The sequence below is a fragment of the Phaethon aethereus genome (genome assembly GCF_964289735.1).
Source record: "Phaethon aethereus genome assembly, chromosome: 7".
Taxonomy (NCBI): domain Eukaryota; kingdom Metazoa; phylum Chordata; class Aves; order Phaethontiformes; family Phaethontidae; genus Phaethon; species Phaethon aethereus.
This window is the reverse complement of record NC_138583.1, coordinates 31243432-31256618: the sequence shown is the minus strand read 5'-3', so window position 1 is coordinate 31256618 and position 13187 is coordinate 31243432. Positions and strand designations below refer to the sequence as shown.

The 13187-nt window shown below is 46.2% G+C and overlaps 1 protein-coding gene across 6 annotated transcripts in view; it reads right to left on the bottom strand.

Annotated features, from left to right (window-relative positions):
• Positions 1-6335, bottom strand: part of TCF7L2 (transcription factor 7 like 2) — a 181501-nt gene extending 175166 nt beyond the window's left edge. For all 6 annotated transcript variants that reach the window (XM_082001984.1, XM_082001987.1, XM_082001986.1 and 3 more), the window contains exons 1-3: positions 6117-6335; positions 5740-5806; positions 5433-5557 (exon numbers count right to left, since the gene is read on the bottom strand). In XM_082001984.1, the coding sequence (XP_081858110.1) occupies positions 5433-5557; positions 5740-5806; positions 6117-6305 (381 nt within the window). In that variant the 5' untranslated portion in view covers positions 6306-6335. The remainder of the gene's footprint in view (positions 1-5432; positions 5558-5739; positions 5807-6116) is intronic.
• Positions 6336-13187: the final 6852 nt, after the last annotated feature.

The following is a 13187-nucleotide window of genomic DNA, read 5'->3' as shown; positions in this document are numbered from 1 at the left end:
GCTTTAAACTTCCCCCCAAAGCTCACAAAGCCCCCCCCCCAAAGCAAAACTTCTCACAACAGCCCCACTGTGGGAGCAGAGTGTCTTATTTCACAAGGAAAAAAAAATAAAAAAATAAAAAAACCCGACAACCCGACCGCTTTTGTATGTGCCTATGGCCAGCCCTCATTTTTGGCTGCTCCGAGGCTGGGGGGAGCAGGCGTCTCCCCCCGGGCTGTGCCTGGAGAAGGATCTCCTCCCTTCCCCCAGGATAATGTCATCTGCTTCCTGTGTAGGAGAGCATTTGCTAAATCCAGGTTGTCTCATGCTTAACTGCCAATAATCCAACTTCCACATAACTCCCAGACAGCTGGGAAAAGGTCCTCAGAGTTTTTAGTCATGGTACAGAAACACACGTCCACACAAAAAATCTGCAGCTGTCCTTTTTCTCTACACCACATTTTTTATCTGATTTTGGGGCCCAGTCATGAAAGTCCGACAAATTTAAAACATTTTTACCTACGTTCTGGTTTACAAGCTCCAATGAAAGCTGCACCACACTCCTTCCCCCCCCTCCACCTTCAGCTGACAAATCAGCACATATTTGCTTGAACAAAAAAAGAAGGAGGAAAAAAAATGCCAACAAAAAAAACCACCCCACTCAACATCATCAGTCCATGTATGAATGCATTCAAAAAACCTGGAAAGGCATCTAGTGTATTTTTTTTTCAGTACAGATCAGCCACTGGTGCACCTATTAAAATTGTTCGATTTCCAAAGCAAATATTATTTTTAATGAAGTGCAGTCCTGCAATTATCCTGTACACTCAAGTAACAGTACTGCATTATATTGTTTTGCAAGGTCCCAGAAACATGAAACTTTTCTCTCACTAATTTTCATAGCCCCCTAAAGAGAAGCTGATTGACTAAGCAATGCAGCATTTGCTCCAGAATGAAATCTTATCAGGGAAAGGGGGGGGGGGGGGGGGAAAGGAGAGAGAGAATTAAAAATAAATCAGCTTCTTCACAGAAAAATAAGTTAACAAACACGGTCTGTTTGCCATTGTAGACCAGCTATGCTAATGCTATAGCAGAGTGATTCAGCAATCTACCTAATTAAGCATGAGGAAAGTTTCTTTATGGAGGTTCCATTTGATTTACGCCACAGGATCATCAGTTCTTATTTAACAGCTTGTTTTTACACAAGTCCAGAAACTTTATTAAAAGCATGTCCACTCTTTTTTTTTTTTTAAAAGAGAGCAAATAAGTCACTCTCCATTGAACAGCTATGTATCATAAAGTACCAAAGTGCTGACATACTAAGTTGTATCTACATTATTAAACTAGTTGGTGGACGTTAATACTATAATCCATACTGCAGACATTAAACCTCAACCATAAAGATTAGTAAAGAATTAATAGTGTCACATCGAGACTGAAACCTTAACACACCAGCCATAAATATTTCTGAAGGAGATGAAAAACAATTAGCATAAATACCAAAGAAGGGCAAGAACACCTGTTCTTTTTCAGTGCGATAAGCATTTTATTGTTCTCTATTTAAAATGTAATGACCTGTGTAATTACAGTAATATTACATTGTATTGCAAGGGCTTGGAATGTCACACTTTGAAAAGTGTTGTCAAAACAATTGGAGGGAGGGGAAAAAAAGGACCACCGTTAACCCTTCACACCCCAGGGTCTAAAGCTTTTGTATTAGGAAGGATTATGTTGTTTGATTCAGTAGATAAAGGAAAACATCAATTTTTGAAGTCAATTAAAGAAAAAAGTTTCCTCCTGAACGTAAAACCTTGGTGACAGGGCTGCTCTCCACCACAGCTATTCCCAACTCCCAAACTTCAGGACCCAAACGCAAGCTCGTTCCCACAGTTTCACTCAGCAAGCAACAATTTAGGGGAAAGGAAGATGCAACAGCACTAGCAAAAATAAGAGTATCTGCCAGCAGGGTTTTCACAAATCACAACGCATCTATTTGCTCACCGCAAGCATGAACCAAGCTCTAAAATTAGGGTAAAAATTAAATACACCATGTCTTCATTTTCTAACTCTGAAAGGAAAACGTTCTCTCTTTAATTATCCCTAACAGACAGCTTACCCCAGTCCCTCTGCAAGCGCAGGTATGGAACTGGCACTCTCAGATGCATTACCTCATTACTATTTGACTAGACCTCTACTTAAAATACACATCTATTCCTAAAAGCAATCTGCAGTATTCTACCAAAAGCAAGATTAACACGAAAAAATCTTTGACTTCTAAAAATAAAATTAATCCAGTCAAGCTTTATAAATAGTTTGAGGTATTTAAAGCATTATTCTTGAGATAATATATTATTCATCATAAGCACATTTTATGATACTTTGTAATTCTCCACATTCCTGAAGCAGTAAAGCAGAAATTGCTGCCCACAAGTTTGCTCTCGAACAGAAAATTACAGGTACATTTACAAAACACAATAATCCTGCTACACCCCCAAATAAAACAAAAAGGAAAAAAAATCCAGGGGGGAAAAAAAAAAACAAACAACAAGAAAACACACCCACAGACTTTTAAGATTCTACAACAGCAAAAGGAAATGAAAAGCAATTTTGCTACATATCTGCATCACCTCTTTACGGTCTATGCTCTAAAACTCAACAAATAGGGCTTCAGGAAAAGCTACAAAAATAAAACTAAAATCCATAATTACACAGAATCATCTATACCTTTTCAACCTGTATTTAAAAAAAAAACAAACAAACAGGAGAGAGAAAGATCTAGTTCATCTCGAATTGAAAGCTGGTACAGCAGAGAACTAGAATCCACCTAAAAACAGTGTGTGACAGACAACAGCTATCCCGATGAATCTTTATAATATTCTGCTCTCAGGCCTAAATAAACAACTTTAATTTTTCCTGGCTATAATTAAGTGGCAGGCAAACAAACAAGCAGACAGAATGTGAAAGAATAAGGTTAAGAAAATAGGAGAAGGATTGCTGGAGCCTGGATGTGGAAATAAGAAAATTGCCTACTGAGTGCGGAAATATCCTTTCAGAATCCATCTGATAACACAAGCAGGCCACCTGCTATACCAGCCATAAACCAACCTGCAATCTTTGGTACAGTACCTTTAATTCACACAAACCCAACATTCCTGTGGAGGCTTTTTCTAAACGTGAGGGAGCGAGGGGAGGAAGAACACTTCCAGGAAAGCTAACTGCTGAAGGATCCTATCTTGACATGCTAAGGGAAAAAAGGATCTGTAATAAAGGTAACGAGGAAAAAAAATAAAGAGCTGTAGCTGTTGTAAGACAAAATGCTTAAAGAAAAAAGCAGTGGAGGTGTGCTTCCTATCAGCCTGCACTTGGAACAGTGGAATGCATTTAAGAAAAAAAAAAAAAGGGAACACAAAGCTTCATAATTTGTAACAAAGTGATTTGTAACAAAGATTGCTTTGCCATCTGGATTCCTGGTGCTTACAGAATTTGGAATTTATCACCATCATCCATATACATGTGGGCGACCGTATTCAAAAGGAAAAATATAATGCATTCAGCCCCTGAACTCCCCTCCCCATCATTACAATTGCAAACCGCAGTTACCCCTATGCTACTGTCCCAGAAATCACCTCCTTGCAAGAAGAGCCTTACAAGCCACCAAAATAAAACCCTACCACGGCACTAAACATATGCAAAGTCAGAAAACCCTCCCTAGTACCTCCCTGTCACTCTGCATCTACTGATCTGTGTCTACTGATGTTTTACTAAGTGAAAACAAGACTGACCCGATGTTTAATATTTTAATGCTTTAAAACACTTGTAGATCTGATACACTGAAGTTGTCCAAGCCCTCAGTCATTAGGACGGCTTCAACGTCTACCGAACACTAGATCTATTATTGTAAATCGCTATCTCGTGTTACCACAAGGAAAAAAAAAAAAGTGTATAAACACACATGGTGACTGTGGGGACGCTTCAGATTTAGAAACACCCAGAAGAAATAAAACAGCAATGCTAAAGTCATCGGTAGGAATACGTAGTATTTTGTAGTCCCAGTGCCTTTGGCCGTTTTAGCTAAAAAATTTTTAAAACTCTTTAAATGGAAAGAAAAGGTGACACCTGAGAAATCTGATGTCAGAGCAGAGCACACCGTGGGTGACACTACGAGCAGGAGAACAGCTGGGACTACAAACCCACCAGCAGACCCTAAAGTTTCCTTTGGGATCCCGGGATCTGGGCTAAAACTTGCTCTACCTCCACGCACAGGCGTGCAGCCACGCACAGCCCTGCCACTGAACCCTGGGGTAAAAAAAAAAAACACCAAAAAAAAAACCCCAAACAAACAAAAACAACCCCGCCAAAACTCAAAAACAAAAGCAGCAAAAAAACACAACACAAAACCGGACGCATTCAGCAAATTGTTTTTCTGCCGGCATGCTTCCAGGAGGAATTTTGCTCGACTTGTTGGGTTATTCGCTGCTGCCCGCCGCTGCTGCCAGCCCGAACCCGGCGATTTCTGCCGCCGGGCTGCGCCGCGCTTTCACCCCCGGGTTTCCCTCCCTCTGCCCCCGGCGCCGCAAGGCACACGCGAAGCCGGTGCCGCTTCGGGGCGGCTTCCCGCGGCATAGGCCCAGGTGAGGATGAGGAGGGGCCCCGCCGCTCCCCACCCCGGGCAGGGGTGCCGTGCTCCAGCCCCCGCAGCGCCGGCGGGCCGGGAGCGGACGCGGACTCGCCGCGGGGCCGGCCGCGCTGAGGCCGGACGCAACTCGCGGCGCCCACGGCCGGGAGGGGACAGCGGGGCACAGCGGCATCGGCGCTACCGCAGGCTGGGGGACGGCGAGGGCAGGAGAGGGTTAAGGGGGAAGGAACGGGGAGGGGGAGCCGGCCCAGCCGCCGCGGAGGAGGGCAGGAGGCGACGGATCACCATGGAAAACGAGGAGTTTGGAGGGAGCGGGTCCCAGACTGGGCCGGGAGAACATAATCCCCATCCCCATGGAAGGGGAGAGGGGAGCGAAGGGGGGGGACGACACACAAAAACTGAAAAAGGCAACTCCTTTTTTTTTTTTTTTTTAACTTCCAGTTTTGTTTTGAGTCTGGATTAGGTGGTGGCTGGATGTTGTTTGTCTTTTTTTTTTTCTCCCCACCCCCCGCAGGGGAGGTTACGAAGGCTCCAGCAAACTGCCCACAAAACTGAAAGTAAAAAAAAAAAAACCCCACACACAAAACCAAAGAAAAAAAAAAGAAAAAATAAAGTGAAAGAAAAAAAAAAAGAAATATGGCGAAGTGTAAACAACCCCCCTCCCGGCCTCGGAGTTTGGAAAGTTTGCGGCGCGGGGGAGGGGGCGCCGGGCCGGGCGGGCGAGCGAGCGACTGGGGCCGGGGGAGCGCGGCGGGAGCGGGGGGCGGGGGGGGGGGGGGGGGGGGGGAGAGAAGGGGGGTAAAAAAAAGGCACTTACTGTTCTGGCCGTCGGAGAGAGCGATCCATTGGGCAGATACGGGCTGCTGAGGTCGGGGATCATTATAAAGGGATAACCCGGGTATGGTGGGCCCTTAAACAACCCTCCATCTTGCCTCTTCGCAGCTAACATGGCGGGGGAGACACGAGCGGGAGCGGGGAAGGAAGGGGGCAACAGGGGGGAGAGAAGGGAGGAGGGGAGGGGGGGGAGGAAAACTTTTTTTAGAAAGTGTCCCAAAAAGAGGAGCCGGGCGGAGGGGCGGCGGGCGGTGCGGGCCGGCGGTGCCGGCCGGGCCCGCCGTACTCACCTTCCTCTAAACTTTCCCGGGATTTATCTCTGAAAGTTTCGGACCGAGGCGGGGGCCGCCGCTCCGCCTGGGAGCGAGCCGGGGGTCGGCGTGGGGCCGTCGGGGAGGGGGGTGGTGGGGTGGTTTTTTTGGGGGGGGACACACAGAGGGAGGAATAAAAGGCGAAGAAGAAGAAGGGAGAGGTGCGGGGAGAAGGTGGAAGGAGAAACAAACGGAACAAAACAGAAGGCATCGTTACAAGTTGGTGCCGCGAAGGAAAGTTGGGCGCCGGCAGGAGCGGGACCCGGCGCCCCGGCCCCAGCCGCGGCCCCGCCGGGCAGCGCGGCCCCCGCCCGCCCGCCGCCCCGCACCGGCCCCGCGGGGGGCTTCCCCCGTACCTCCGAGTCTGAGGAGCTGTTTTGATTCGTTTCTGATTCATTGACGAGAGACGACTTGACATCGGCTAAATCCCTCTCCGCCGAGGAGTTCTCGGAGATCTTCTCCTCCTGCTCCCCTTCGTCTTTGAAAGAGATCAGCTCATCGTTGGCGCCCAGGTCGTCCCCTCCACCGCCGTTCAGCTGCGGCATTTTCCTCCTGGCTCACCCCACCAGCAGCAATTTTGCAAAAAGGGGAAGGGGAAAAAAAGAAAAAAAAAAAAAGAGGGGAATGGGGGGGGAAAAGGAAAAAAGAAGAGGGGAGGGGGGGGGAAAGTTTGCACCAAAAAAAGAAGAGTCCAAGGTGAAAGTTTTTTTTTTTCCCCCCTTCTCTTTCCTCCTGGGGAGGGGAAAAGAGGGAGGAGGAGGGGAGGGAAATGTCTCCTCTTTGCTCCTTTGCACCAGTGACTTTAAGCTTCTTCCTTTCCTTCTTCGGGATTTTCTCTTTCTTTCTTCCAGGGAGCTGGTCGGCGTGCACTGCGCGCGCACGCACTCACGAAAAAATTAATAATAAAATAATAAAAAAAAATCTATAGACGGGGGGAGGGGGGGCGTGGGGGGGGGGGGAATAATGCCACAAACAAACCCCCGAAGTCAGCTGTAACGGGGGGGCAGCCGCCGCGGATATTGGGAGCCTGAGCCGCCCGGGTTGGAGTGAGTTGAAGTTGGACTGAGAGCTTTGCAGTTCAAAGGCGGCGCTGATTGACAGACAGAAAAAGGGGGATCGAAATCCGGAGGAACGGCGAAGTCTGGGATCCGGGATTATTGACAGGGAGCGAGAAACACACCAGGCACTTAATGAGATGCAGGAGGGGGCGGGGGCTCCCCGGTGACGTCTGCATAAATAAACAGGTCTGGGGCGCGGGAGGGGGAGGAGGAGGAGGAGGGTGGGGGAAGTAGGAAACTAACAATGATCCCTTTTGGCACGGGGGCGGGGGGCGCCGGGGCGGGGGGGCGCCGGGGCGGGGGGGCCCGGGACGCTAAAACGCGGGGGGAGGGGGCGTGGTGGAGGAAAAAAAAAAAAAAAAGTGCGCCGTAGCCCAGCGCTGCAGGGCGGGGGGAGTGAGGGGAAGAGCACCCAAAAGGAGTGCCCCTGCCTCCGCGCTTCGGAAAGCGCCAACTTTTACGTACTGAGCGTTAATAAACACATCATCCCCGCGCAGTCCGGCTTCTCCCGGAGGATGTGTGCCCGTGTTACTTGTGTGCGTGTGACCACGGGCTGGTGGGGATTTTTAAACCGTTAACGTTCTTCGTGCCACTCGTTGGAGGGAAGAAACTCCAATCATAATAAACACTGTAATACAGCAAAAGCCTTTTTTTAAGCAGCACTTGCTCCTTGAAATTTATTACGCCTCTACCACGCAGGGTGAAACTGTGCGAGATCGCTTGCTGAAGATCAGATATTTCCAAATTATCTTATAGTAAGGAATGGTAGGTTTTGGTCCTTGATGGGGGGAAAAAAAAAAAAAAAGAGGAGAAGGAATGTGACCGCTAAGAAGTTGATTAGCATGGCAGGACGGAGAATCAAGGACTCCCAGACTTCAGAAGTGAAAAGTTGTGGTGCTGGCGTAAACACCGCGCCGGGGGAAATCAAAGCGCGAGCGGGCTGGTGCCCGCGGCGGGGGGCGAGGGGCCGCTCCCGGCGGCCGCGGGGTCCCCGGCGGCGGCGGGGCCGGCGGCCCGGGCGAGGGCTGCCGCGCTCCGGCGTCCTGAGAGCGGGGTTTTGTCAAGTCGCCAGCCAGAGCTCCGCCTGCGCGGCGACAAAATGGGGAGCGGAATAATGCCGGTGCGAGAAATGGCATCTGTTACCCGAATATAATGTGGTGAGGGGAAGGGGGAAACAAATTGATCCGCCAGCAGCGACAAATTGCGACAATGGACGAGTCCATTGGAAACTTTAACGTGGGCAAGGAACAAAAGGAGGGGAGCGGGGCGGGGGGGGACACACAGTGATTTCAATGGGAATTAGTAAATTGCCTAATGGGAATGGTGTTAGAAAGCAAGGGACAGGCTGTACTAAATAATCCAAACATTCCTCCAGAAACCTAACCTGCTGCTCATGCTAAGGGCCGCTCAGCACGTCGGGTTTCCAAAACAAAGCCAATTTGTCATGCAATATTTAGAGAGTTTTGGGGTTTCAGCTAAACTGTCTTCTATAAAAAGAATAATAAAAATAATAATACAGAGATCGACAAGGCTAACACGAATTCTCAGGCATTAAAAAGTTCACATGGAAATTTGCATACTAAAGGGAAAGATGCAGACAAAATAGAAATAAAAAAATCGCTGCAACTTACAACTTTAATATTAATCAGTAAAGCAGAAGTAGAGTGAAAGGAAGCATGAAAAGAAGTAAAACAAATGTGTACATTTAATCAGACAGGATTGCATAGGACACAAAGAACAGGGCTAATTAGTCTCAGCAGGTAGGGACTAACCTTCAGACTTCATAAATAAATAAGTCTGTGAACAATGTCTAAGTGGGAATATGGAGACAGAAAAGGGATTATTTCAAGACACCAAGTAAAAACATGAAGAATGAAATACTTCACTGTTAACTCAATGTACAAATGCATTGAACAGTTTCTTTTTCCGCTGGTCTTTTGACTAACTTGCTTTTTACTTTCAGAGATTTTACTAAATATCTGTCTGTGGGCATGCACGCTCCCCATTTGCCCCTGTTTGTGTTCTTGCTGTCTTTGCTAACTAGTGCCTTGCAGAGTGACACCTTAACAAATACTCTCCATTTTTGTTTGCCTTTTGATTTTTAAAATGCCTTTATATCTCAGAACAATATGAGATTAGAAATACAAATGTGACAGACTCCTATTTACTTTGCAGGGCCATGTGTTATAATTTGATCCAAATGAACAAAAACAGTTGCACGGTTTTGTTTTGTTTTTCAAAGATCTTTTTACAATCTGCTGTGGGTTGTGGTTTGTTGTGTTTTTTTTTAAACAAGCACACTTTCGCTTCGGTCCCAATGTAGTTGCTAACTCCATGTTAAGCATCATCAACACTTGGTGTTCAAGGCAGGCCCAGTCCTTGCCCAAGGCTGGTTGCAGAAGGGCCTGATTCTGCAGAGCCTCACACGTGTGAGAAACATTTCTGACAGACTATTTGTGAGGATGATGGCACACCTGGACTGCTCATGTAAGTAATTTGCTCACCTAAGTAAATGTAGATAGAAGGGAGCTCGGCGTTGTTCACCCCAATGCCACGTGATGGTCCTAGGTTGGCTCTGGTGGCTTCAGACTGGAAGGCCGAGGGGCTGTGCCCCAGCTGTGGAAGGCATTGCCCATGCATGTCTGCACAGCTGGAATTTTGCCACCACAGTAGACTCAGAGGAGCCCCACGAAGGGCTGGGAAACTGCTTTCTAGCTTTCATGGCAACATCAGGTTCTTCCTGTTGCAAACTTCTAGGGTTTTGTTTTCAAACTACAGCTTACAGCTAGCTTGGTTTTGAAGTCCAGGTATTGTTGATGATTACTAAACTGACATGGTTTAATGCAGGCAGTACAAGTCACTTAGTATAGCTTATGCGTCTTATTTGTATAATTTTCCTTTATGTAACAGTTCTTGTTTCACGCTTGGGGAAGTGAGAGCTCTCCAGGGGTCAATAGCACCTGTTGAGTAGTAGGTTCTCAGGTGGTGCCTTAGATTAAAAAAAAAGTATAGTGTTTAACAGCGAATGAAACACAGTATTAAAAAAAATGTCAAGATAATCCACTGCATGAAACGTGATTTATTGTTTGGATACCCGATTTTAAGTAACAGCCGGCAAGACAAAGCCAGGTGCTCCATGTTCAGACTTCAAGAGATGTTGGCTTTCTTGTCAAAGCTGACCTTTAGCACAGATGAAGCAGTGGCAGTGCCTCTCTCCAAGCTTTTGTAACCCTCACAGCTTGGTACAGTATACCAAATGCTGAACAACGGGTTTTAGTTACCAACAGTGGTGTCACCATTTTGGTCCCAAGAACGCTGCAGAGCTTCATGAAGGCAAAGAAGCATGTGAGGTTCGGCTGCCAGTTCACAGTGGAATGAACTGGAGAGGGAAGAGGTTGACCAGGGGCAGCCAAGAAAATTTATTGTTATATGAAAAGTGCTTTGGAATCTTTAATGTCTCACCAGAGGCCCAAGTCTATATTGGAGAAATATGGTCTGCTAACTGCCAGCTGGATCTCCTGGCTAATGTTTACGGATCTGGGGTGAGTCACTTGTTTTCGTGGTCTTCTCCAAAAGGTCCCAATGTAGGTTGCAATGTGTAAAATTCAAGTTATTTATTTTGGAAAGATAAAAGGACTTTGGTTGACCAGGCTGGGATTTGAGTCTACAGCTCAAAGGAGTCCGTATGTTTACAAATAATCTTGGATCATTAAATCTGCTCTGAATGTCAAAAAATATTCCAATATTGAAAAGGTTCCAATAACATGAGGCAAACACATCTGCCCAGTGCCTTACCAGTGCTGGCTCTTCCAGAGTTAGCAAAGAGGGGGATTTTTTCTAGGGCAGACAAGATGACAGCGTGAAAACACAGAAACCATGGCTCCTTTCTGCAGTCATTTGCACTGACCAAAACAAACACACGTGAAAATTCAAGAAAGCTATCAAATGGAAAAATAACAACAAACAACCAGATCATGGTGCTACTGCTAGTTTTCTTTGTGGCTTTAGGTTTCGCACGTACTGGCCAGGTCACGGCGTGTTGTTTGAGCAAGAGGTGTGGGCTTTCTAGCCGCACTTGATGGAGAAACACTGGAAAATTAGGTACCAAAAAACCTCGCGCCTTGTTTGTTTTCAACCACATAACACAGCTTAATGTCTCTCAATCCACGGTCAGCTTCCCAAGTCGTGGCTATGGCTCAGTAGGAACATACTTCCCTTTTAGCACCTAAACCACAGCTGTACCTCTTGCTTTTGTTAGAGATAATTCTGTCTAATAATAAAATGGTTAATGGGTAGAAATATGCATTCATGCAGGGATTATTCACACTTTATCTTGAGGTGATATCAAGCACTATAGGAGTGAATGACAAGAAATAGGCTTCTGAAATACAGAGCCCTCCATAAATATACTATTTTTATTGACAACATGTCTTTTAACCCTAATAGTAATGGAAGAAATCCAATAAATGAAACATTTACTGCATAACTTGCCTTATTTTTGGGTGGTGTCTGATTCCTTTCTAGCTGTCTCTAGAAGATGTTTTTAGCCTAATTTGCTCCCTAGAAATTTCACTCACTAGAGTTATACATCTATGACGTTTTATTGCCTGAAGCCAAGTCTGAATAAGAACTTTCTTAAGATACACTTACCCTAATGCCAGTCTACAAGAACTGGGCTGCTTTAGTTTGATTTATTTGTGCAACAGAGATGTATGTGCACCTATATAGTTGGCCGTTGCCTCAGACTGGATCTAATATTCCAAACAGAAACAAATAAATAAAACCAGCAAGTTTAGCCATGTTTAGTTACAAGTGGACACTCTTAAACTAATCGTGCTTAGACTTGTATTTATATGTCTCTGTTTTCCACACCAACAAAAACAGGAGTCCATTACAGTTACAAAATACTCTCATTTCACAGGAAAGGGCTTGAGTGTAGGTGTCTATATGTATATGCTCCCAGGCAAATATCAAACGCTAGCCAGATGCAGTATGCTTCTACTATCTAAGAAATACAAGACGGCATTTAAGAAGCTGGAGCACAGAGGTCACTGGCTGAGATTGCAGACCACTAGCTGGCTGGTTCCCTGTGCTCTTCTGCCTGTTGCCTTTGGCATCTACTTGGGCAGCCAGTGCTTTAGAGCAAGGGCCCTGTTTTTGCTCGGTGGTTTTGCTGGGATACTGTCCCCGAAATAGAGTTTGTGGACGGTATGATGGTATAGATAATAAAATGATAATAATTTGGCTTGTGCTAACGCAGCGTCAGGGAGGGTGGTCTTGTAGGTGAGCTGTGGCTGAGAACAGATGGAGGTAAGTGATGAACCTAGCAAGCTTTAAGCCACGAGCATGCCCTCAGCCAGAAGTGACTGCCCTTTCAACTGACACACAGTAATTAGCTGCGTATGCATTTGTAGTCTGTTGCAATATGAGGTAAAAGGGGTTAGTTTTGCAATGGTCTAGGAACATGAACATGCGCCAGCTGCATTCCAGCTGTAGGGGTTCTGGCTGATGGATGGCAATAGTTAGCACAGGGGTAGTAACTTCTTAAAACAATCAAGTTTGACAACATAGGATTAACTGATCATACCATACAATCACAGAACCACTCATGTTGGAAGGGATGTGAAGATGCTTCTAGTCCAGCCTCATGCTCAAAGCAGGTTTCACTCTGAGTTCAGACACGTTTGTTTAGGTTTTTGTCCAGTCAGGTTTCAAAAACCTCTAAGGACAGAGATGAGACAGCTAGGCGTTAGGACTTTGCATTTGTTCTTGTTGAATTTTATAATGTTCCTGTTAGCTCATTCCTCCAGCCTCTCTAGGTCTCTCTGGATGGCAGCCCTGTGTCATCTGCAAAGGTGATGAGACCTCCTCCAGGTCGTTGATGCAAGTGTCAGAGAGGACGGTTCCCAGGATATGCCCCTTTAGTACTCTACCTGCCAGTGACAACCAGAGGTTCAACCCATTAACCGCTATCCACTCAGCTTGGTCATCCAAACCGTCTTTTATGCATCGAGGTGTCAACCCGTTCAGACCGTAATGTCCTAATTTGGACACCAAAGACTGCTCCCCTGAAGCCCACAGTTTGTGCCCCACTGCTTATCTTTTTCACTCCCGTCAAGATCGCAAGCATCACTATTTTCCAGTCACTACAGCCAAAGCTGCGGTTAATTATCACATTCCCATCCAATTCTTCCTTGTTTGTGAGTAGCAGGTCCAGGAGACTGTCACTCATCCTTTGGCCATATACCATCTGTGTTAAGAAGTTTTCCTCAACACCCTCCAGAGACCTTCTGAACCTGTTGCTGCTCTCTGTCTTGCCCTTTCAGCTGAAGTCAGGGTGGTTAAATCTCCCAATAGCACCATGAGCTG